Genomic DNA, 22,887 nt, shown 5'->3' with positions numbered 1-22,887 from the left:
GGAGCAAAACAGTCACTGCACGTCAATCAGTTGTCAAAATTAGAACAACCAAAGGTTATGATTTATCGCCGGGTTGGACTGGGAAATCATTTTTTTTTTGGTCTGAGATGTCACTCTTCCTCCTCCTCCTCCTCCTCCTCCTCCTCCTCCTCTTTTATTCTCCACTGGGTTTCACCTGCTGCTCCATCTTGTTTGCTTTCGGAGGTGCAATGCTTTACTTTGCAGGCTCAACCTAAAGAACGTTGTCATTTCTGACAGTAAATCAACTTTTTTTTCCCACCTGCAAATTCACTCGATTTCGCTCAAAACCAACTGAATTTTAAAAAAAGGGGGGACAAAGAGAGGAATATTTGGCCAAATAAAAAGATATTCACTGTTAGAAACATATTCTAAGATGGAATGTGACCCCGACAGCTTTGTGAGCCATGAGTAAACTCGAGAGATTTCCTGAAATTGAGCGAGACATATGAAAAAAGCTCTGGATTTCACAGGTGCTGGAGTTCGCATATTCACTGCTGGAGGATTGAGCATGCTCTGAAGACGGAGCGTCAGAGATGGCTACTTCCTGTTAGCCCTTTTGCTAACTTGCATGTGGAAAAGTAATTGCGGCCCAAACAGTGACGACGGCGTAGAAAAGTAATCGTAGGTGAGAACTGAGGAGGAATCCAGCCGCTGCACCAAGGGGTTAAAAACAACCAAGCCAGCGAATCCTCATCTTCATCGTCTGACATTCAGCCTCCTCTGCCCTATTATGTGACCTTGCTGTCTGGAGGTCGCCAGTCTCGGGTCTGTCACATGCTCACAAACACCCACACATGTCAGACAAAGAAGAGACATTGATTAACCACAAATAACTGCCTCAACCAGCTGGCCAACCACAGGACACCGAGGCTTCAAACGAAGGAAGTCCTACAACACCCTTGAAGGTCATACCTGGTCAGATACACGCGTGTCCTCTTCTTTTCACAGTTGGATGTTTGTATTTAACTGTGTAGAATAAAAGTGTGACACTGGAGAGTGCAAAAACCCCTTGCCATACCCTTGATCATGGTGTTTATTGGAGGATTTTGCTTGAACTCATGCATGGAGGGAAATATCTTTGTAAGGTCAAAAGCAAAAGACCAGCGAAATCAACATTTAAGATTCTATCTATTTCGTTTTGAGCTTGCAATCAAAAACTCTCAAAGGCCAGCGCATTGCGTAATAGACCGAGGCAGCAAACACCTTTTATTTATCATGTCAGTACTCGTGTTACTGTGTGCTGCCCTCTAGTGTATATAATCTGGCACTGCAATCTGAACAAAGTTGGTAAAACTAGTGTTAACATATTAGCTTGTACCCTTTCAAAATTCAGCACTGAAACAAGCAATAATTGTCATTTTAATCAATAGAAAAAAACACAATGCGGGTTCCAGCGATAAAAATACTGATTATTAAATGAATTCACGCCATAGCCGTGAACTGCATGATGCTGCATTAGTTCAAATAGCGTTAGTACACACACGCACGCACGCACACACACACTTTTTTGTAGAAGATAGGAAGGAAAAAGTGGATGTTTGCAGGCACCTCCGGTGCGTATTTCACTATCTTAATTCATTAAGTTGTTCATCTTATTTCATAAGAAATAAAACAATCACCCTGTTTCTTGTATTTAAAAAAAAAAAAGTAATTTCAGAATGAAACAGTCTTTTAGGCCTTCGAATTTCAATTGGTGTGGGTTTACTGCCCTCCAGTGGACGCAGTCTCCAACTGCAACACTGTATTATCAATTTCCAAAGTTCAGCCTGGACTGTGAACAGATCTTGGCGCGGGATTTTCGTGTTAAATATGAAAAATATATTGTCCACAAATACGATATTAAACGAAGTGTTATGTAGAAAAGACACGGACTTGAAGGTGGTCAAGATGTCCCTCCATACTTTCAGCCCCGTTCTACTTCCGGTTCGTCCCTCTTTTCGTTCCGTTTCTCTCCATCCGCCGGTACCTTTTGCTACTCCGCTGCCCACGTGTGGATATAATTCCTTTTCCACATTGAAGTTTATTGAAAAAAACTTTGGACCAAATGTCGTCATCTTTCGAGCAGATGAGGGCGAACGTGGGGAAGCTCCTGCGAGGGATCGATCGGTACGAATGAGTGACAACCTAGCGAGCGAGCTAGCGACGCTAGCATTAGCCTACATGCTAATGGTTCAAGCTAGCGTTGGCTTAGTTTTGTTTGGGTGGGGGCGGTAAACCCATTCACAGAGGCTTCCTGCGTGAATTGTCTGACTGAAGTCGCTGTATTTTTTCAGTTTTACGGTGAATATGAAATTAGGAGAAACTGAAGTGGGACGCTGGCATGTCAGATCCGTCAGTGTTGCTTTGGGCTGATTGTGGGAACAAACATTGTTTCCCCAACTACCACATTAATGCAACTTGATTGAGCCACCTTATCTTATTATGAGAATGTCCTCATGAGCAGATTAGATCTGACCTGCAATCTCACACAGATGTTAAACTGTCAAAGATGGATGCCAGCTGATGCTAACACGGAGATGCTCTCTGGGTTGAGATCCTTCGTTCTTGCTGCAGTAGAACACCCACTGCCTTGTGATTCTCAGTGGACGTGAAGCTTTACTGTGTCGTTATGTCCTGCTATGAAACTCACAAGTGTTCTTAAGCAGTTAGTTTTATGCTACAATAACTTTTAGGAGTCTGGGAGTCCAATCAGCGTGTGAAAGTTGAGAAGTCGCTAACAACTTGACTTCTCTCACAATAAAATAAATAGACAGGTGAAATTACCAGGTCGTGATGTTTACACCCAGCACGTATTTATTTTCAAAGAAAAGTGGATGCAAGAACATTGATAAGCACTCACTTTTTTTTCCACACACAAATGTAACTCCAAACTTAATTTTAAATTGATGTTATTGTCCCTCCTCCCAGATACAACCCAGAGAACCTGGCAACGCTGGAGCGCTACGTGGAGACGCAAGCGAGAGAAAACGCCTACGACCTGGAGGCCAACCTGGCTGTTCTCAAACTGTGAGTTCGAAAAAGAGTTGAGTCATCCAGAGACTTCGGGAAATATCTGGGATCGCTTTGAGAAACAAACCTTGAGGGAAGGTTGCTGATGAACTGTGCTGGCGCCGAAGTTGGAGAGACCGTTTTGTGCTCGTTTTTTTTACTGGTGTTTGTGTCACGTTGGGTGTTTGAAGTTGCGTGGTGTCTGATTTGCTCCTCTTTCTGGTGCGGGAATCAAAAGATTTGTCACCCAAATGTTTGATGCCACGTCAGACAGAAAAAACGTGTCTCATTATGCAAGATGACATCGCTGATCTTTAAACGCCCCCCTCCCTCCCTCCCCCCCCCCCCCTCCCTCCCCCCCCCCCCCCCCCCCTGCAGGTACCAGTTCAACCCGGCCTACTTCCAGACTCACGTGACCTCCCAGATCCTGCTGAAGGCTCTGACCAACCTGCCTCACACCGACTTCACGCTCTGCAAGTGCATGATCGACCAGACACACGTATCCTTTTGGTGCGGTTAAATCTCTTTCTTAGCTCTGGAGCAGTGACCTGAGCGTGTAGGAGCTTGACGCCGTGAACGGCTGCCATCCTATGACGTGAAGGTACTGGTTCTTCTATGGTAACGTGTAGTTGTTGGTTTTTTTGTTTTTTTTTTTGTCAAAATTTGAATTACATTTGCTAAAGAAACCAATATTCACTCCTGGTTGCAGCTGCTGCTTCTGTTTGTGCTTCGGCTGTAGAAAGTTTGCTCTAAAAACTGGGATTTTGTCTGATTGGTGTTTTCTTTGATTTTGTACTACGTTTAAACGTATTGTTGCCGGCGTCACTGAGTCGGAGAGTTTGTAACTTGGTCCGGGCCTGTTAGTAGGAGTGGGCTCTGTCTCGGGGTCGGGGGGGCGTTTCCTTGACTACAGTGTCGCAGCAGGAGGAGCGCCCCATAAGACAGATCCTGTACCTGGGGAACCTGCTGGAGACGTGCCACTTCCAGAGCTTCTGGGTATGAAACACACACTCACACACTCACACACACACACACACACGCACGCAGACATGCGCGCAAGCTGCATTTATCTGCAAGGTAACTGAATCGTGAGGCACAAGCTGTATTTATTTAACTCATAATCACAAATTTACCAGCAGGATAGATATTATTAGCCTCTAGTGTGGCTAAAACATTCACAGAAATTCAACGCTCACAGGATCCGCGTTGATTGGCAGTCATTTTAGTCCTTATTGATCATGGTAAACCCAAACAGTTATGATCGCTGTACTCAGCTGTGAGAGGAGCCGCATCAGCCTTCAGTGTCCAGTGGTGCCAGAGTCAGAGTTGGTCAATCAATGTGTCCTGGACCTTCTCAGCTGTCTGGGTTATTGGGAGCCGCCTGTGATACCTGATCAGAGCGATCAGGCTCAGTGCTGCAGATGATCGCTGCCTGTTATTGATCAGCTCAAGACTGGTTTGACATCTGTGTTCTGGTGTGTCTTTTGTTCACGCGACGGCGTTGAATCCCTCCACGTGTCCCCGACAGACGAGTCTGGAGGAGAACAGAGAACTCATCGACGGCATCACCGGCTTCGAGGATTCCGTTCGCAAGTGTGAGTGTGATAGTCCTCAGAGTGGCGGTGGTGTGTCTTGACGCCGGCAGGTGGTTCCAGTTTGGGACGGAGAACGGGAAACCACCTCACTGCCACAGAGACTCGTGATTCTGTATGTGAGTGAGTCTTTGTTTCTAGAGAGCCAAGACGTGACCTCAGTCTGTCTGTCTCCAGTCATCTGCCATGTCGTGGGCATCACCTACCAGACCATCGAGCACCGGCTACTGGCTGAGATGCTGGGAGACCCTCTGGGTATGACCTTTGACCCGCCTTTGCTAGATTGCTCATGTGAAACCCTCCTTGTCTGAAGCTCGGTGCGTCTCCTCCCGTTGGTGCAGACACGCAGGTGAAGGTTTGGATGAACAAGTACGGCTGGACGGAGAACGAGGACGGTCAGATCTTCATCTTCAACCAGGAGGAGAGCGTCAAACCCAAGAACATCGTGGAGAAGATCGACTTTGAGAGTGAGTGCTGGCGCTCCGACGGCTGAAGACATGAAATCCGATTGCTGTTGAGCCTCAGTGAGCGGCGAGGCAGCAGGATCGCTCCTCTGTCAACATCACGGTGATGTCTGGTTCACCATGTTTGAATGAGCGTAATCACCGAGCCGCGCAGAGAAGGACACGGCCCCTCGTCTGCTTTAGCTTCATGTGCGTGTCGGCTCGCCAGGGAAGTCGGCAGGCAGGCGGCTGGCAGGTAAATGGCGATGTCATAATTCACCTATCATGATCACGTCGGATCAAAGCTGCAGGAGCGATTGAGACGGTCTGGAGGAGGAGGAGCTCCTCACTCGCGCCACTTCACCTTCGAAACAACATTGATCTGCTTGACGGATTTAAAACAAACAGCAAAGCGAAGCGACGCCTGGACGTGCGTTCATAGTTCTACCACAACGATGCTCTCTCGTAAAGTTCTCTAACGTTGTGTTCTTCTTCAAATGAAACCTCTTTTAGAACCTCTGAACGTCACCGGAGGCCCAAAACCAAAAATGCTGTTGTTTCCTTCTTTCTACCAATTTCTCCTCCTTCTCTTTTTCACAGGTGTATCCAGCATCATGGCTACATCTCAGTGATGGAAGCACGCCCTCACACACACACACACACACACACACACAGACGAGACACACTTCAACCGGGAAATATGTTTTCATAATCATCCTTTTCTCAATAAATGTAATTTATCATTTACAGTTTGGGTTTGATTCTTCTGGAAAACTTCACGAGTCGCATGAAAGCCGTTGCTGCTGTGATTGCGTTGGCAGTAAAAGTACACAACTTTCATCAGATGTTTTACTGTGTTTCCTACGCAAAATCTTTGTCTTCAAAGTAACCAGTTACTGATGAGTTCAGTGGAGGAAAACTACAAAATAAACTCCAACACAATCACTCAAGTAAAGAGAGGGTTTGGGAATCCTGCAGAGGGAACTCCACCACACCTGCCTCACCCCACCACAGGTGAGCGGCTCTGCTCTTCCCAGGGGGGCGGGGCTTCTCTGCTGTTGTGAACGCAAGTGAAAGGCTGTCAGACCAGTTGCAGGTGAACTTGAGAGACACTGGGATCTCAGCTTTAGACATGAGGAAGTCGCTGAGTTTGTCGTCTGACAGCTCCCTCCCTCCGCTGGACGATGACGCCGTTTCGGTGAGCTCCGACGAGCTGCTGGGCTCTCAGTCCCGCCGCTGGCTGGTGGACATCCTGTCCGGGGACATCGACCCCGACAACGGCGACGTTGCTCCGGTCGGGCAGGACGGTCTGTTCGTGGACTACCACTTCCCGCTGGGGGAGCTGGAGATGCAGGCCGGGGTCAAGTGGAAGCGACCGAAGGTAAACAACAGAAAGATTGATAGCTGTCAAGGTGAACCAGAAGAAATCCAAATCTTGATTCCAACGTAAAAACAATTATTATAAACAAACGCTAAATATTAATAAATGTCCTGTGACAGCAGAGAGCTGATGTAACGTTGGTTGTTGCCCTAAAAGTTGTTTTGGTGTCCACTTCATCCCTCTGGCAGTAAATCAGCTGGCGGGTGATGTACTTGACTATGAACCAAAGTATGTAGAGTACACAGAAGTAAACAAAACACTAGTGTAGTATTCTAATGCGAGGAGGACACACAGAAGGAAGAAGGTTACTGACTTCCCGCTGAGATTCCTGGAGACGTTCCTGCAGCTTTTGGAACTCCGGGGTGACCTGGCGAGTTGTTAGCTGCTCAGAATAGAATGAAAACTACAAAAACCCTCAGTAATGCCTGTTCTTGATGAGGCGGCCTCTCACTCACCCCGAGGAGTTCTCCGTCTTCTTTAGAACGATTCCGTTTTCAACCTCGCTTGGGTTAAAATGACTGATAGAACCACAGTTCCTCAAGTTCCTCCAATGATCCTGGGCGCGTCAGATCCTGGTCAATAAATGTGCTTTTCCCACTCATGCTGTTATGATCATTGAACCCTTGAGAGGATCCTTCAAGGTTCACTTTCTCTCCTGGTGTCAAAGGTCACCGGTTCCCACCTGCTCCTGGTTCTGCTGTTCCTGCCCCCTCACAGTCAGCGTGTGTACTTGAGGTCTAACGGGACACGGATGGGAAGAAGTAAATTCTCATTTTACGGAAGACAGACAGGCGACCGTTCGCAGTTTTTTTTAGCGTTCATATGAGTTTTCATAGTTTTTTTAGTTCCGTGGAATGAAGTGTGAACATTGTTTTTCAGGAATTTCTTTTTAATTTTGCAAAAAGGCCCATTTGGACTCACAGGTGACAGGCAGGGTTTAGAGAAACATTCAGCCACAATGTGGTATTTCTAGTTTTGACATGCTGGCAGCTGAAGACAAGACTGTGCAGACGGGAAAATGAAATTGAGCGTGATGAGCTTCCGGAGTTACTGGAGTGGTGCGACTGGAGAAGCGGAGAAGTGAACCTGGTTGTGTTCAGCAAAAATCTGTCCAACACAGAAATCCAAGCCTGCAGAAACACCTGCCAGGGTTTCGTGGCGCGCCTCTGCACACGCTGACTCACGATGTAGAACAACACCGGCCTCGGCATGACACACCTGACGATAAATCACAAGGGAAGACTAGATTGGGGAATATTGTGATTGCAACATCTTCACGAGCTGTCGTGCACACAGCCTCATGAAGGCCGCCGCACGTTCCAGCTGCCTCTCTCTCCAGCTCCTCTCCCTCAAACCGGAACTCTAAGAGATTCCAAGACTTGCTGCTGCTTAAGTCTTCTGTAAATTCAGTCCAGGTCTCACTTGACGTCGGTGTCCGTGGGGTGGTGGGAGGCTACTCCTCCCACCGGGAGGAGTAGCCACCGTGGAGCAAACGGCGGGAGTCTTCTTGATTTAGAAGGTTAGACGCTCGAGGCTGCGTGTGAGGAGTGAGGGTCGGTGATGTGAGGATGGGTTAAACAGATCATCATCTCCCGCTCACGAGGGGAGGTCACCCGTTCTAGCGTCGGGACATCTCGCAGCGCCAACAAAAGAGAAGAAGAATTCCTTTGTTGGTCCTGCGATTTGTATCGTCTCCAGAATGGGACGAGTTCTTCGTCGGCAGGGTTCCTCCTCTCTGTCCTGAAAACACCTGAACAGTCGTACGCAGGTGAAATCACAATTCGATTTTGTCTTTATCTGGGAAAATCTTCTGCGCTGTCCCTGTGACAAGCAGTGGAAACACTGGGACCATGATGGTAAAGTTCAGCCGCGTCTCTGTCCACTTATCTAACCTAAATGAACCGCACCACTTCAAACTGGCATCCAAGGAACCACGAGTGCGTCAGGCGGTTGTTAAGTCATCATTTCACTCTGGATATTGTGCATCCTCCTGCTCAACGCCGTGTCGTTGTTTGGCACCAGCCCTTTCCGGTCCAGGATTGACACAGATCCTGTTTGACAGGTAAACACGGTCCTCACACGGCGACCTCAGCAGACCCTTCTACCAACTCTGATCTGAAGTTCCAGTCACACAAGTTTGGTGAATAAACTTCAAACCCACAGAAAGTGGGTTGCTGCTTCCTGACTGCAGGAATCAACCCTGTGTGTGAAACCAATGATGCACGTCTAATTCGTAATGTATAATAACAATCAGGAAATGTCACATCGACTCTTGGCAGACGTATTTGCCCTCTCTGCACTTCTGGCATGATGGGTTTTGACAAGCGATTTAAAAGGTGTCACACTTTCTGCTCAGACTCAGAACCTCAGGCGGAGAGTTGCAGAGCTGACAGGCTCCGGCTGTAAATGTCATCCTCACTTAGAAGCAGCCAGCGGAGTTCTACCTGAGGCTCACAGCCGAGCAGGTAACGGCGCAGTCCAAACTCCGAATTAACCACCAGAGGGGCAATGTTGTGAAAAACGTTCAATCCAAGCTCATAAAAGCTAAGCTCGATAAATCGGCCGATATGACCGATAGGGGCTGACGATGTCAGCCGCAGCGACACGGCGCTCCTGCTCTACCTGCAGCGTGAAAACAGGCGCACGCGGTCGTAGACAGTAATCATTGTAAAAGAAGTAAAACGTATCAGTCAAGAAACTCCATTGAAGCTGCAGTTAAACAGCACAGAGGTGTCAGCTGACCTGATGCAGCGTGGAGGGCTGTTCATGGGTCAAGTAGCCAGCACAGAAAACTGCAACGGGGCACGAACTTGCACGGCTTCCTATGTGATTAATAACATTAAAAATGACTGCAGAGGCTGAAGCCAGGGCAGCGCAGCCAGGGTGAATAGGATGTATGAGAGGCACCTGGTTCTGCTCAGTAATCTGGCGGCTGAATTTACTGTAAATGGTCCAGTAGGTCGACCTTCCAGACCCTTCAGTATTTAATCACGATGGCTGAGGCGAGAGGTCTTAGGAGCCTCTTAGGTTGGCTCTCCCAGCAGGCTGCCCGAGGCTCTGCTCGGTGTTGAAATACTCCCTCAAAAACATGGACTCCTGCCAAGTTTATGCTGCGTTGTTCTGATCTTAAATAATTAGCCGCCGCTCCGCGAAGTCGTGCTGCTGAGACGGGCCAGCTCCCCGCCACTCAAGTCAGAACTTTTATTCCCTTCCTCTCATTTCTTCCTCCTCTTTCTCTTTTTCAAATAATCGTTAAAATTCCCTGTGGTTTCCAGGAGCTCTGTGCGTCTCCTCAGTTCATTGTGAATGGAGCTACACATCTGGACGTCTGCCAGGGAAAACTCAGTGAGTACGCAAATCCCAGGGGTCAAGAAAGGTCGACTGCAAGCACACAGGTTTCCATGTTTCGGCTGCGGCTTCTGAATGCACCATAGAAACCTTTCTTCCCTCTTACACGCTTTCTGCAGGTGACTGCTGGGTAATTTCTGCCATCGCCTCTCTCTCCGTGCATCCATTTCTGCTCCAGAAGGTTGTGCCGCCAGGACAAAGCTTCCAGGACAACTACAATGGCTGCTTCGTCTTCAGGGTAAATACCTGGACCTGATGTGCAGCTGCATGTGCACAGACACGCCAACGTGCTAATTCCCCATCCTAGCAGCCGTTCACTCGAGCGCCACTAACTCAAGATTTCTTCCTTAAAGCTGGACTCAAGGACGAGCTGGTTAGACAGTCAAAGGTCAAGGTCGCTGGACCGGAACAAACAAAAAAAAGATTTTAAAACAACTTTCATGAAACAGGGAAGACAAAGCTCCATGTTGGGTTTTTTCCCGCTCTGTAGTTCTGGCAGTACGGTCAGTGGGAGGAGGTGAGGATCGACGACCTGCTGCCGACGCGCGACAACAACCTCGTCTACCTCAGCTCCCCGGAGAGACAGGAGTTCTGGAGCTCGCTGCTGGAGAAGGCCTACGCCAAGTAATCCCTTTGTACTTGTATGTCAGACGCGCAACTGAAAAGAGTGATTATTAGTCCTCAATGATGAGGAAAGTCAGGGTCTTTTTCTCCGTTGCCATGATGAAGATTTTCCTCATTACTGAATAGCACAAAGGGACAGATGGCCTCTCCTTGCTCCTGACTTCTATTGTTCCGCTGCCAAAGAGGGTCAGGCTTTGCGTCCTGCCTGTAAGACTGAATTTAGGTCCTAAAACAAAGTGCTTCCAGTGTGTGAGAACAAACTTGTGTTCACATTTCATGACAGGAATGCGAGAAGTCAATTAACATCAAAATTGGCTTCAAAAACTGAAAACAGTGACCGAAAACTAAGACAAGATAAGATGTATTGATTCCCATTGGGGACATTTGCGTATCGCAATACTTGAAAGGACGAACATGAAAAACTGCATTTGAAGCAGGTTTGCTCTCAGGACTCTGACTCTACCATGTCACTTCCTGGCGTGTCTCTACGTGTCCCAGGATGAAAGGTGGCTACAGAGCTCTAGATATGGGCTTCCCTCACGAGGCCATGGTGGATATGACGGGTGGGGTGGCGGAGGTGTTGAGTGTCGCCTTACTTCCCAGAGACTTGCCAGCCTTCCTCAAAAACCTGCTGGGGAAGGGAGCTCTCATCAACTGCGCTAACACCCAGGTACAGTGTGAAGACTTGTTAGGTGAGGTGGATTCCCAGGATCTGCTGGGAAAGACGGTGTTGGAGGAATCCACCAAAGGTTTTCTCAAAGCGGATGAGTGATGATTTGCCCTTTCTCTTGACTGTGGGCGGATGTTTTTTCCCCTACAGGGTCCTCTGGAGCACAGGAATGAACTGGGGATCATGTTCAGACATGCTTACTCTCTCACTGCTGTGGAGAAGGTAAGTTTCCCTCAACAAGCTCTGACAATCGAACTGCACCGCCTCCTGATAAGAGCGTAAAACTGATGATAAGGCAAGTTTATGATAAAAATCACGTGTTGACTATAAACATGAACGCCCAGCAGAGGAGCAGCCGAGGTCAAAAATGCTAATCTGAGGTGGCTTTTGTGTGGAATAGCTTTGTTTGTAGCCTTCATGTGAATTATCCTCAGTGTTTTTTTAATCTCCACATCTCCTCTGCTGTCCCAGGTGAAGACGATGCATGGTGCAGTGGATCTGGTGCGGATCCTCAACCCATGGGGCAACACAGAGTGGCTGGGGGCCTGGAGTGACCTGGAGGGGTACGTGCACAGTGAGGACGCGTGATATGAATGTATGAAACTCGTGGTTCTTATGGTTAAAAACATGTTAAATGACACGAAGTTTGGAGTATCTTCCAGCTTTTGGTGGAGGTTTAGGGTCACACTCCAGTTCGCTCTCACTCAAGTTTGTTGACTGAGGCAGCGATGCTCCTCCGTCCTAGCAGTGCACCAGGTTGTATGTACCTGACGGCGCGATTTCAAGATGAGCTCTGCCTCTGTTTGCAGCCCTGAGTGGAACACCGTGAGCCCCGAGGAGCAGCAGCGGCTGGGCAGAGTCCGGCGGGAAGACGGAGAGTTCTGGTGAGTTCGTGGCTTCGGTTATTCTCCGCAATTCTCTTCATTTACCAGTTGCTGCTGGAGCGTTAATCAGTGGAGGTTTACTGTCTGGTTTGAGAGGAGGTTGTAACTGATCGTCTGCTCTTGGCAGTCGTAGCCGTTGTGGTTCATTGTCGTACCGGTTACTTCCTCATCAGTCAACGCACCAGTTTTTCTCCCCACCAGGATGTCTGTGTCAGACTTCCGTCAAAATTTCGAGACCATGGAGGTGTGTCACCTGACTGACGCTCTGGGTGAAGCCGGCAGCAGCGTGCAGCCGTGGTCCTGCATATTGCATCATGGGAACTGGGTGTCGCGCATCTCAGCAGGAGGCTCTCCCAGCGGGGGTGAGACACATGATGACACATGATGAAAAATGTGTTTTGTTTTTGCTCGTTGCAGGATGAGAGCTGTGATTTTGTAACCTCTTAAAAAGCCTTCACGCTCTTCAACAAAGAGAGAGGTTTTTTTTGGTCGAATTTTGGCCCCAAATCAAGAGACGGCTGTGTATTACCTGGATGTGTGTTTTGTAATAAGTAAGGAAACGCTAACTTTCTGAGCATGAGGTGAAACTTTCCAAACCTCATTGTGGGTGCGGTGTGCAAACTTCGCTTTTTACGCGTGCATCTGCAGCTGCAGCCGCTGTGCTATGAGAGTTTTTCCAGATCTATCTGACCTTTGTAGATTCGGAGTATATTTGCTTTGTCGTTCGGTACAACGGAATTCTTTTCCGGAGCAACTCTGCTGCTGGGAGCAGTTTGCGATGTGTTAATGATGCACTCAATTTGAATGTCAACTCATATCGAGTTGAGACAAGTTTGTTTGTGCAGACTTTACTAGTGCAGCGCCACAGTGTATTGACTGTGTAGGTGTGGTCTGATTTAACCTTAATCTGTTTATAAAACGGGGAATGTCTGCCCGCATGCGTGGATGTAGGAATTCTGACATTTTTTCTGAGCCTGAATTCCTGCAGAATTCCAGATCCAGGCAGAAAATTACAGGCTCCGAAGTCGATTCTTTCGGTGCAGAATGTTACCTTCCCGTGTTTTAATGACGGCTCTCATTACTGGCTGCCATGGAGATGCTCGTTACTGTGGTTTTAACATCGACAGAACAGGATGTTTATTCTTGAGCTCAAAATGTATCGTGTGTATTTTACAGGTTTCTTCTGGCAGAACCCTCAGTTTCACTTCATCTTGTCAGAGACCAGCAACGGATCAGCTGATTCTCAGGAGACTTGCCCCTTCGTCCTGGCTCTGATGCAGAAACACAACAGACGCAGGGGGACTAACCTGCCGATAGCCCTGCACGTATACCCGGTACACAGACACACACACACACACACACGCACACACACACACACACACACACACACACACACACACACACACACACGCACACGCACACACACGTATCAGATTTTTTTTATCCATCAATGAATAAATGGATATAAATGACATTGGAGAAGAAAAGTTAAAGTTTTTTTTTATTTTTAAAAAAATATTTTAGTTGATAGAGGATCACGCTTTTAGTCTGGGGTTCTAGTCTCTGTGGTCCGGGCCGAGTCTCCATGTTCTCCCTGTTCCTGCTGGGTTCTCTCTGGTACTCCAGCTTCCTCCACAGTCCAAAGACATCAAGAGGGACCAGGTTAATCCAGACTCTAAATTGACCGTAGGCGTGGCTGGGAGAGCCAATGGTTGTCTGTCTCTATGTGTTGGCCCTGCCATGGACTGGTGACCTGTCCAGGGGGAAGGCTGCTGGGATAGGCTCCACCCCCACCACCCTCAACAGGATAAGAGGGAGAACATGGATGGATGGAGGGATGGTTCTACTTTCTGCTCTGCTCGCTGAGGTTTACAGAGATTTGAGACAGCCTACAGTTTTTTGCACTCTACAATCTGTGTCGCTGTGCTTTGATATACAAAAAAGCTCTGCTATTGATGCCCTTTTTGCCCCTGAATACTTGAACTGCCATTAATTTTAGTGTTGTTCAGGAGCAGGGGAGTGTCCTTCCTGATGAAGCTCATTCTCAGGGCAGCAATTCATGACTGAAGTGCTGTTGTGTTTGCTAAATAATCGCCTGAACAGGGACTTGAACCCTGGACCCTCAGATTAAAAGTCTGATGCTCTACCGACTGAGCTATCCAGGCCCTGCCTGGGGTCTGATCTCACACCATCAAGAGCAGAGGATTGCAAGCAGCCAGACTCACAGCTCTATTTATCAGGGAGATCCAAGAAATGAGGTAACACAGGCAACAACATTCACATCTGATAGAGCATCAGACTCGGGGGTCCACGGGTCAAGTCCCTCCTCAGGTGAGAGACAATTGATGTGTTGTTGTTTTTTTAATTTTTTGATTTTCAGCCTTTTTGATCACTGACCTCCATGTTACACGTGGCGTCGACTCGTTGGAATGAATGAATGAATGAATGAATGGTTTCCTGAAGGATGCGCTGTCCCTCATAGGCCCATCCCAAGAATGAATACCTGTCACCTCAAGACCTGAGTTCACGCCACCCGGTCCTCCACAGCCCCCATTACTACTCCAGACGGGAGGTTGTTCTTCGTGGCTCCCTTCCGCCTGGTAATTACATCATCATCCCATCCACGGCGGAGCCCAATCAGCAGGGAGCTTTTCTCCTGCGCGTCCTGACAGAGGAGGGCAACGCCGCCACGTAAGTCAGGGATGAATTGATGGTTTTGCTATCACTACTGTGAATTTTTATGAATTCTTTGAGAAAATCTGCTGTTGTTACAAACCTGGTCTGATTTAAAGTGAGTAGCCATTTTGTGATGACGCTTTTGTGTTTTTAATCTGGTGTTTTGTTTTCAGTCCAGCTCACCGGCCGCCAGTGCAAGACATCCCAACAGCGGTAGGAGACAGACGACTTTAGTCACGATATTCATCAGAATAGGAGATAAAAGTGTGAATGTGGGAGAGCAGAGCAGGTGCACGCGTTCTTGGAATGGCTGTCAAGGCCAAAAGTGACGCTGTCGCTCTGGACAGAGTGCATTTTCATGTGAAGGCAGTTTTTTTTTTTTTTCCCCCTCTGACTTTACTCTGCGTTTTCTTCCTGCAGCCGTCGTTTCCTCACCAGGCTGCTCTTCCCCCGATAAAATCCATGAGACATTTGTTCAAGAAGCACTGCAGCAAGGTGAGTTTTAGCTGCATCCACATCAGCGCCTGGTTCACCGATGTTTGTCTAAATTTAGACAAAGGAAGCCCGTGGGTGCACCATGGGAAAACACAAGAACTAAACGTAAAGCCGCATTGTGAAGTGTTTTGTATCAGCTTCAGCGTCGATCTGATGACCTGCGATGAGGAGGATATTAACTCTTTTGCCCTCCCTCTAAGCACCGTGTCTTCACACCGGAACTCGAATTTGAACAGAAAAAGACTCAAACAGGAATACTGCTTGTGTAACATTAGCCGTGAGCAACAACACTTCATGTCAAGACATGTTTCTGTTCCGCTCCGTTCCATTCGTTTTGTCAAAACCAGGTGTTTCCCTTCGTGTAATTGAAAATGGTACTGTAATCCTACAGAAACTCAAATTACCAGATGAGGAAGTGTGAGCATCCTGTCGTTTACAACTCATACCAGGAGAGGCTAACGCTTCTGCTCAGCGAAACCCCGCAATGCTGCTTTGAAAATGTAAACTCTGACATTATGTTGGCGCGTCTATGGACTGTTCTGGTGGGAGGAACCCCACCCAGTTCATTCAAATAGTGAAAATGATGTGCCGTTACTGGTTTGAACCCAGCGCTGTCATGAGGATCAACTGTAGGTGAATGCAGGTGAGTGTGTGTGTGTGTGTGTGTGTGGGTGGGTGTGTATTCTACTGACCTTGTGGCTTGTTTTGTCTCTTTTGTCTCGTCAGAAAGGGTTTTGTAAACCACATCACCTCCACAGCCTGCTGACTGAGGCCATTCAGGGAGGAGGTGAGCGCTGCTGCTCTCACGCCTCTATTTACTGCCCTTTTATCCACTTTTAGATCAACAGCCTTTTTAGCAGTAATAATAATCACAAGGACGTGTTTTGTCACAAACTTGTATGGCTTGGACAGAGTGGATTCAGAATGAGTCGTAAAATCTGGGAACTCTCGCGTCTCAAAGTCAATGGGGTTTATTCAAAGGGCGCTGGGTTGATTTTCTAGAATAAAATCGGTGGTTAGCACAGTATTGTGACATTTTTCCCAAAATTTAAACTTCACAGTTAATATACAAAAGTCATGAAAAGCATTGGGAGTTTTTTTTTTTTTTTTTACAAAACAGAAGTTGCTAACTGTAAGCTAAAGGACGCCGAAAAACGTTAAAACTCAGCTGAGGTGATGTTGAAATTTAAATTTTAAAAAACCCCGGAGGTTTTCGGTGGAGGAGAGCCAGGCTGGCCACGCCCACTTCCACTTTAGCCTACAACAATGCAACATTGCTACGGCGCATTGTGAACCACATTAGCAGTGTCAGAGTTGATGTGCTGTGGGGGTTCCAGGGACTCATGAACATAACAATCCTCCTGTCAGGCGCTCGTTCCCCCAGTATGAACACGTTTGCATGCAGTGACCTGATGAAGAGCCTGCCTTCTCCCAGCCTCCTGCTTTAACTCTCGGTTATCGTCTGTGTCCAGTGTTGGCCGGCAGTGAGAAGAAATTGGCTTTGGAGCACTGCAAGAGCTTGGTGGTCCTCATGGATGTATCCTCCATAAGTCACGCTGGTCGAGTAGACGTTAACTTTTCAACGCTAACCCGACGGAACATGACTTTGTGTCACTACGGGTTTGTGGCAGAAGGTAGGAATGATGTTCTTTGACGGTGAAGCTTTGGACCCCGTCTCCAAATCCGCTGCAGGGTCATCAGAGAACAGGTCCAGCATTTGGTAGCGTGTCTGGTTTTCCTTCCAAGTTAGTTCAGTCGCTCTTGGAACTCCTCTCTCTCCTCTCAGTTGAGTTCAGGCTTGACTGTTGTCATTCATGGTGTTGCTGAAGTATCTGATAGGGACCCCCCCCCCAAGGGCCTGTGTAGCTCAGTCGGTAGAGCATCAGACTTTTAATCTGAGGGTCCAGGGTTCAAGTCCCTGTTCAGGTGTAGTTTTAAGCTCTTCACGGGGAAATGGACTCTTCTACATTGACTTGAGAACTTTGACCCCCTTCTCTCGTCATGTTGCAGAACTCACGTGGACTCCACTCTAACCTCCCCCTACATGTCTCTGCTGCTGGCTGACACCTATCAGCTCTGCTTGTTCCAGAACCTGCAGGCTAAAGAACTCCTCTTCTTGGTAAAATACGTCATGGCAGGTTTAGTTTAGTCTCCATCATGGAGAACAGAAGGAGATGATTGACCTTCACCAACCAAACATGGTTGCAGCTTGGCAGCACAAGGAGACATCAACCACACAGTGGCGTTTTGGTGGAGGAGAACAGGCCTAAAAGAGTCTGGTTATGACCTTCCTGGTGTTGGCGCTGTCCCTCACAGCCCCCTGCTGATGGACTCAGAAGATGGTGAGAATAGAAAACAGGCCCCAGCGAGAATTGAACTCGCGACCCCTGGTTTACAAGACCAGTGCTCTAACCACTGAGCTATGAGGCCCTGCTCCTTTGGTTTACCACTCAACGCCGTCATGAGAAATTAGAGTTGTGTTTTGACTCCCATGTGTCAAGGATTTCCCCCAAATGTACGGTGAAACCCTTCCAGGGTTGTTGTCTAGAACGACTCACCGTGTGTGTGTGTGTTTGCTCTCACGGCCGTGTCGTCCACACGTGTTTTCACTGACCTGCTTGACTCTAAGGCGCCATTTGATGTAAACGCTCCAGTGTCTTTTCAGAAGCCGAGATTCCGAAAAGTTGCAGAAGTTGCCGACGGTGTGGTGTACGGGTGTATTTGAACCAGGAGGGAAGAGAGAAGAAACCTGAACCAGCTGAACGTTTCTGGGCAGTCAGGAAGGGACTTGTGGCAATTTAGCCTGAGAAATCAATGACTTACTCATTGGTAATAGTCTGGGTAGCTCAGTTGGTAGAGCATTAGACTTTTAATCTGAGGGTCTAGGGTTCAAGTCCCTGTCCAGGTGTGGTTTTAATCTCTTCAAAAGAAGAAAGTAGTTTAGCTTCACAGGTTCTGTGTCCTGGTTAAATGGAAGATGAAACCAGGCCAGGGTTTTGTCTCAAGTCTGAGGGCCTACAGACCTACAGTATCTATGCCTCAATTACACGGATTGAATTTTGGTTTAATAATTTTCTACAAAAAAAATTTAGAACTCTTAAATTACTTAAATTCACAGATGAGTTAGGGAGGAAGGAAAGGGAATCAGATATTTTCATCTCTTCCTTGACTTTGGTGTTTTTATCAGAGCCAAGGAATCGCAAGGCTAAACTGGTCCGATTTCCAGAGCCTGTGGGACAAAATCAGGATGTGGACGGTAAGTTTATACGCCATAATCACCAAACCACACACCACAGCTCTAACAGTAGCAACGTGTCTGATGTGTTGGTTACTTTTATTTTTTTAAACCAGTTTCCTCGTGGGAGCGCTTAAAGGTGTCATTTGTAAGGAGATGAATTAAGCCTACGAAAGCGATCGTCTTGTCCTGTCATACCACCTGAGTTCCTCAAGAGGCGCTAATGAGTCGCAGCTGAACCAGTGAACTGCTTCTGCAGTAATGGAATTAACTACAGCTGCTTCTGTAGAAATAGGAAACAAAAACTAACCCTACCGTTTTAACCCTCTGGATTATAACCTCGGCTGCACTGACCTGTCTTCACAGTCACATGATATGAACGAAAACGTAGTCATGTGATCCCCAGAAGCAGCCTGTTAAACTCCAGCTCTGCCACCATTAAAATCGCGGCTACAAAGCTTTGATATTCAGGTAAATAGACTTGAACGTCAAGAAAACGGGAGGTTTTAGAGGACTGAGTCAACGCCACAGTGCAAAGTGATGAGTTTCTCTGCCAGGGTTCAAGTGGTTCTGAGTTTGACCCCCAGCTTGGAGTCCTGTGGGTCTGCTTTCAGGTTCTTAATCATGATATAAAGTTATTTTCTGGCAGCATGTGAATCTGTATAACTGAATCCACTGTGTGTAAGCAGTATTTTTTATTAATCATTGTTCTTTTCAGGATATATTTCTGGTCTACGACAAGAACAAAACTCAGCTCCTGGAGTATCAGGAGGTTGCCCCCGCGCTGAAGGCAGCAGGTGGGCCACACATGAACACAAATCTCCTCTTTAAAGATGGAAACTGTTGGATTTCCTTGCAAATATCTATCTTTCACCACTTATTTTGGCAGGTAGATGATATTTACCGAGCATCAGATTTAAAACCCTAACCGAACAGGAAAAGACATCCAAACATTGTGATTTTGAATAACTTGTGTTTTTCTTCTCTTCAATATTCTTTTAGACAAGCCTATAAACTGTATAGTCATCAGTTGTGAATGCTATTCAATGGCATTTCTAGTTTCAGACTTTAGCTTCCTCATCTGTTGGGGAAACATTTGTAACCAGCAGGGGGAGCCAAATCACTTCTCAGAACCTCTGGTTTCCCTGTGAAATACTTACCAAAAGTGCAGGTACCACAACTTGTAGTAAAACTCTTATTCAGTACTCAGTATGCCCTATTGCATTTGTTAGTATACAGATTCTTTTTGAGATGTTTTCCCTCCCTAAATAGTGTTTGAACTTTGTCCTCTTAGCCGTCTGAAGCCACACCCGTCATTAGTCGACCTCACTGGCTGTCATTATAAGTGAGCCACATCTGGTTTGGTAAATGTTTAGATCTTTCTTTTTTTTTTTTTTACCCACTTTAACCAACACTTGTTTCCTCCTCTGTTCAGTCATAACTTTAGTATGTGTACCTGTACCTATGTGAATACTCCTGGTTACCAGATTTGTTTTGTTTTTTTAGGATGGAGTGACTGGGTTGAATGGTTTGTGTGGTTTCTCTCTGCTCCAGGTATCATGGTGGACGAGCTGGTGATGCAGCTTGTTGGCCTGAGATACACAGAACCAGATTTGACCATCAGTTACCCCGGGTTCCTCTACCTGCTTATGAAACTGGAGACTATGATCCGTAAGGAGGGGAGATGGCGAATGAGGAAATGACACACACATGAAAAAACAACAACGACTGCACAATTCAAAGATGAGATTAAAAAAAAAACAAAAACGGAAGCTTCGATCGACAACCTCAGCTCAGCTTCTCACGGCCAGATGTTTACGTTCACAGCTGCGATGCGATCAGAAAACACCACCGATGAAAAAGCGGAGGATGTGAGGAGGGGGAGAGGAGGTGAAACAGACGGGCGACGGAACGAGTGAGGTCAGAGAAGGCGTGGGAAAGAGATGAGAGGATGATACAGGAGGAGAGCCAGCAGACAGAGAGAGAGGCCGAAGAAATATTTTCATGCGTAAAACTGAACAGAAAATGTGGGACTGCATGTTTTATATTGACGGGAAGAAAGAAAATGAAAGCAGATATTTGGATCTGGCCGTCTTTCCAAGAATACAACTATTTATTGTTTCGCCAACTCGCAACGACGCGCAAACTGTATATCAACAAGTGTCATCACCTTCAACAGTGCCAAAAAAAAACATATCTGCGACTCGCGTCCACCAAAGAATCAAGAAAATATTCATATTCAAGAAGCTGCAGTCCAAAAATTTGAGGATTTTTTTTTTTTTCCAAACAAAGGAGAAAAGGTCATCAGCGGATAGTTATGAAAATAATTGATGGACAAACTTGGTCACAGCTTTACAAGCAACTACAGGGCCGTCTTTGTCCCGGAAAATTAAAATCTTGCAGCATAAAACGGGTTTTTGTCGGCAGTCACCTCAGATGTATTTGCCGATGACAGAAGTCACATCATGACAAGGGTACGTTCACTGACTGAAATAAAACTTTGTTCACGCTCTCTATAAAGTGAGAATACCACGCGTGCCGCCGCAGTGAAGGAGCACGCCACGGGGGTCTCTGGGTTTAACTAAACCTTTATGATGTCCTGGATGGACATTTAGAAAACCTCGACAATCCGATGTGTTTTTCAGGTGTTCATTTTGTTTTGTTTTTTTGTTAAAAATGCGCTTCCTGTTGGGTATACGACACCCAGGTAGAATAATTTACTGCAGATCATCTCGTAATTTGTTGTTTTCATCCTCTTTTGCAGGCAAATTTCAAGCCTACGACATGGTCGGGATGGGGAACATCACCCTCAGCTACCGACAGGTACGGCCAGCAGCTCCTTCCTCTTTGAGCGCCAGAAACATTCCGAGGAGAACCGAAAACCACAGAGTTAGCAGGTGTCGCGGGTATTAATGACTGTTGAATGGCTGCATTGCATGTAGGGAAGTCCTTTATTTAGCATTTGAAACACATTCAAAGTGTACACGCATTCATCGTAGTTACAGTCATCGAAACGCCAACTGAAACAAAACTAACTCGTTTTTCTCCTCTGATTGGTTCCAGTGGCTCCACATGACCATTTACAACTGACCCAACACCGACAGTCACCAGGATTCCTCTGCTGCCGTCGTTTTCAGGAAGGCGCGTGAATCGTTGCGCGACGTAAATGTGGAGTGTTTCTCGATGCATTTACAGAAATGTAAATTAAATGGTCGTGACAGAAGTGCACGAGCGGAAGGAAGGACTTTGACGGAAGACGTTTTGTCTCGCTCGTTTTTTTCCCTCTCTCTTCCTCATGGTTATCGTGTGGTCGATCAGAAGCTGTGCCGCGGGAAGACGGCAACATTTTAGAGACGCAAGAGTAGGTTAAACGATTCTTGGAAATGTTCCAGAGTTTGTTTTTTGTTTGTTGTTTTTAATATGACAGTTACTGATTTAATTTGAAGAAATCTTTCAGTCAAGCCAACATCTGGGGTTAAAGGTCAAAAAGATAAAGTTGTGTTTTTGTTTTTTTTTAATCACACAAGTTACATCGACTGATACTGTGACTAATCACAAAGGGGGCTGGAACTCAAGATCCATTCAAACATGAACGCCACTCATCACGCCAGTGTTCGTCCCCATGATGCATTTCTTTAAAATAAAAACAGCAACACAAAGGTTTGCCTCCATGCTGCCATTCCAGCAGGTTGTGAGTTTGTAAGGTTGTAAAGTGATGACTCATACGCGTTCATGTGAAGTGTGTGTGGCGTTGGTGGTAAAACAACGGGCCGTGTCAGCGCGGCGCTCTTTGAACAGATGATGTAGAAAAAAATTCTGCAGGACCTCGAAACTCAGGCTGCGATAAAAGTTGCGAGGCCCATTTCCTGTGACCTCAAACTTCCTGCCGTGACTGTGACTTGAACGTCTTCAGCCTAAGTCCAACCTGTGAATTTAATAAACAAACAAACAAACAAAAAAGCTGGCCACGTGGGGTCCAGATACGACAGCTTTGGGTTCTACGGCGACATCGTGTCACAAAAACTCACGCTCTTCTTTGGAACCCATCGCCAAGTTCTTGAGGTGTTTCTGACCCCGTCTGAGATGGATCTGGTCGACCCTCGAGGAGGAGGACATCCCAGTGTAGAAAAATGTAATTTCCTGTTTATAAAAACTAGGAGGTCTCGGTCAAGCCCCCCCTCAGATTTTAACGCGCGCCTCCTCTCATACTTTTCATTTCATCCTGATCCACCGGGTTTCAACATGAGCACGGTTCCACATATGTTTGGTTAAGAGTCTGATGAAAACTGTGTAATTTCCATGTGTGTGTGTGTGTGTGTGTGTGTGTGTGAGACAGCGTGTAAGTCGTCAGGCTGCGTCCAGATTATGAGTGTCTCCTCCTCTGGTCCCAGAAACTGTCACTGATATTTACAAGCATCTGTGCAACTGTTTCTCTTCACTGTTTGTTGACTGTTTTATTCGTTTATTTTGTCCCGACAGTTCCCCCCCCCCTTTTTTTTTAACAACTTTGTCAGATTGAAAGGTTTTTTG

General features: G+C 46.8%; 2 protein-coding genes and 3 non-coding genes across 6 annotated transcripts; 3 read left to right on the top strand and 2 right to left on the bottom strand.

Moving 5' to 3' along the window:
• The first annotated feature begins 1,944 nt into the window (after positions 1-1,944).
• On the top strand, positions 1,945-5,791 carry eif3k (eukaryotic translation initiation factor 3, subunit K). 2 transcript variants are annotated; one of them, XM_086215286.1, is made up of 8 exons: positions 1,945-2,127; positions 2,929-3,027; positions 3,388-3,508; positions 3,931-4,005; positions 4,538-4,604; positions 4,779-4,856; positions 4,943-5,068; positions 5,645-5,791. In XM_086215286.1, exons 1-8 carry the CDS (start codon positions 2,066-2,068, stop codon positions 5,674-5,676), a joined length of 660 nt encoding a protein of 219 aa, XP_086071412.1. In that variant the 5' UTR covers positions 1,945-2,065; the 3' UTR covers positions 5,677-5,791. The 2 variants fall into 2 exon arrangements, with proteins under 2 accessions (XP_086071412.1, XP_086071411.1); XM_086215285.1 differs by having other exon boundaries at positions 3,928-4,005.
• Positions 5,792-6,142: 351 nt separating this feature from the next.
• Positions 6,143-21,852, top strand: LOC147255083 (calpain-9). Its single transcript, XM_086216759.1, has 20 exons — positions 6,143-6,425; positions 9,701-9,770; positions 9,893-10,011; positions 10,264-10,397; positions 10,896-11,067; positions 11,218-11,289; positions 11,539-11,630; positions 11,877-11,951; positions 12,153-12,313; positions 13,128-13,285; positions 14,434-14,642; positions 14,801-14,840; positions 15,048-15,122; positions 15,849-15,909; positions 16,595-16,659; positions 18,310-18,378; positions 19,076-19,154; positions 19,912-20,028; positions 21,122-21,180; positions 21,421-21,852. Exons 1-20 carry the CDS (start codon positions 6,177-6,179, stop codon positions 21,445-21,447), a joined length of 2,103 nt encoding a protein of 700 aa, XP_086072885.1. The 5' UTR covers positions 6,143-6,176; the 3' UTR covers positions 21,448-21,852.
• On the bottom strand, positions 14,044-14,116 carry trnak-uuu (transfer RNA lysine (anticodon UUU)). The gene has a single exon. It is a non-coding gene; the product is annotated as a tRNA-Lys (tRNA).
• trnak-uuu (transfer RNA lysine (anticodon UUU)) lies at positions 16,979-17,051 on the top strand. The gene has a single exon. It is a non-coding gene; the product is annotated as a tRNA-Lys (tRNA).
• On the bottom strand, positions 17,480-17,552 carry trnat-ugu (transfer RNA threonine (anticodon UGU)). The gene has a single exon. It is a non-coding gene; the product is annotated as a tRNA-Thr (tRNA).
• Positions 21,853-22,887: the final 1,035 nt, after the last annotated feature.

Source organism: Aulostomus chinensis, chromosome 10 (assembly GCF_037954235.1).
Source record: "Aulostomus chinensis isolate RoL2024-O1b breed Wild chromosome 10, RoL_Achi_v1.0, whole genome shotgun sequence".
Lineage (NCBI taxonomy): Eukaryota > Metazoa > Chordata > Actinopteri > Syngnathiformes > Aulostomidae > Aulostomus > Aulostomus chinensis.
This window is presented reverse-complemented; position numbering and strand designations above follow the sequence as displayed.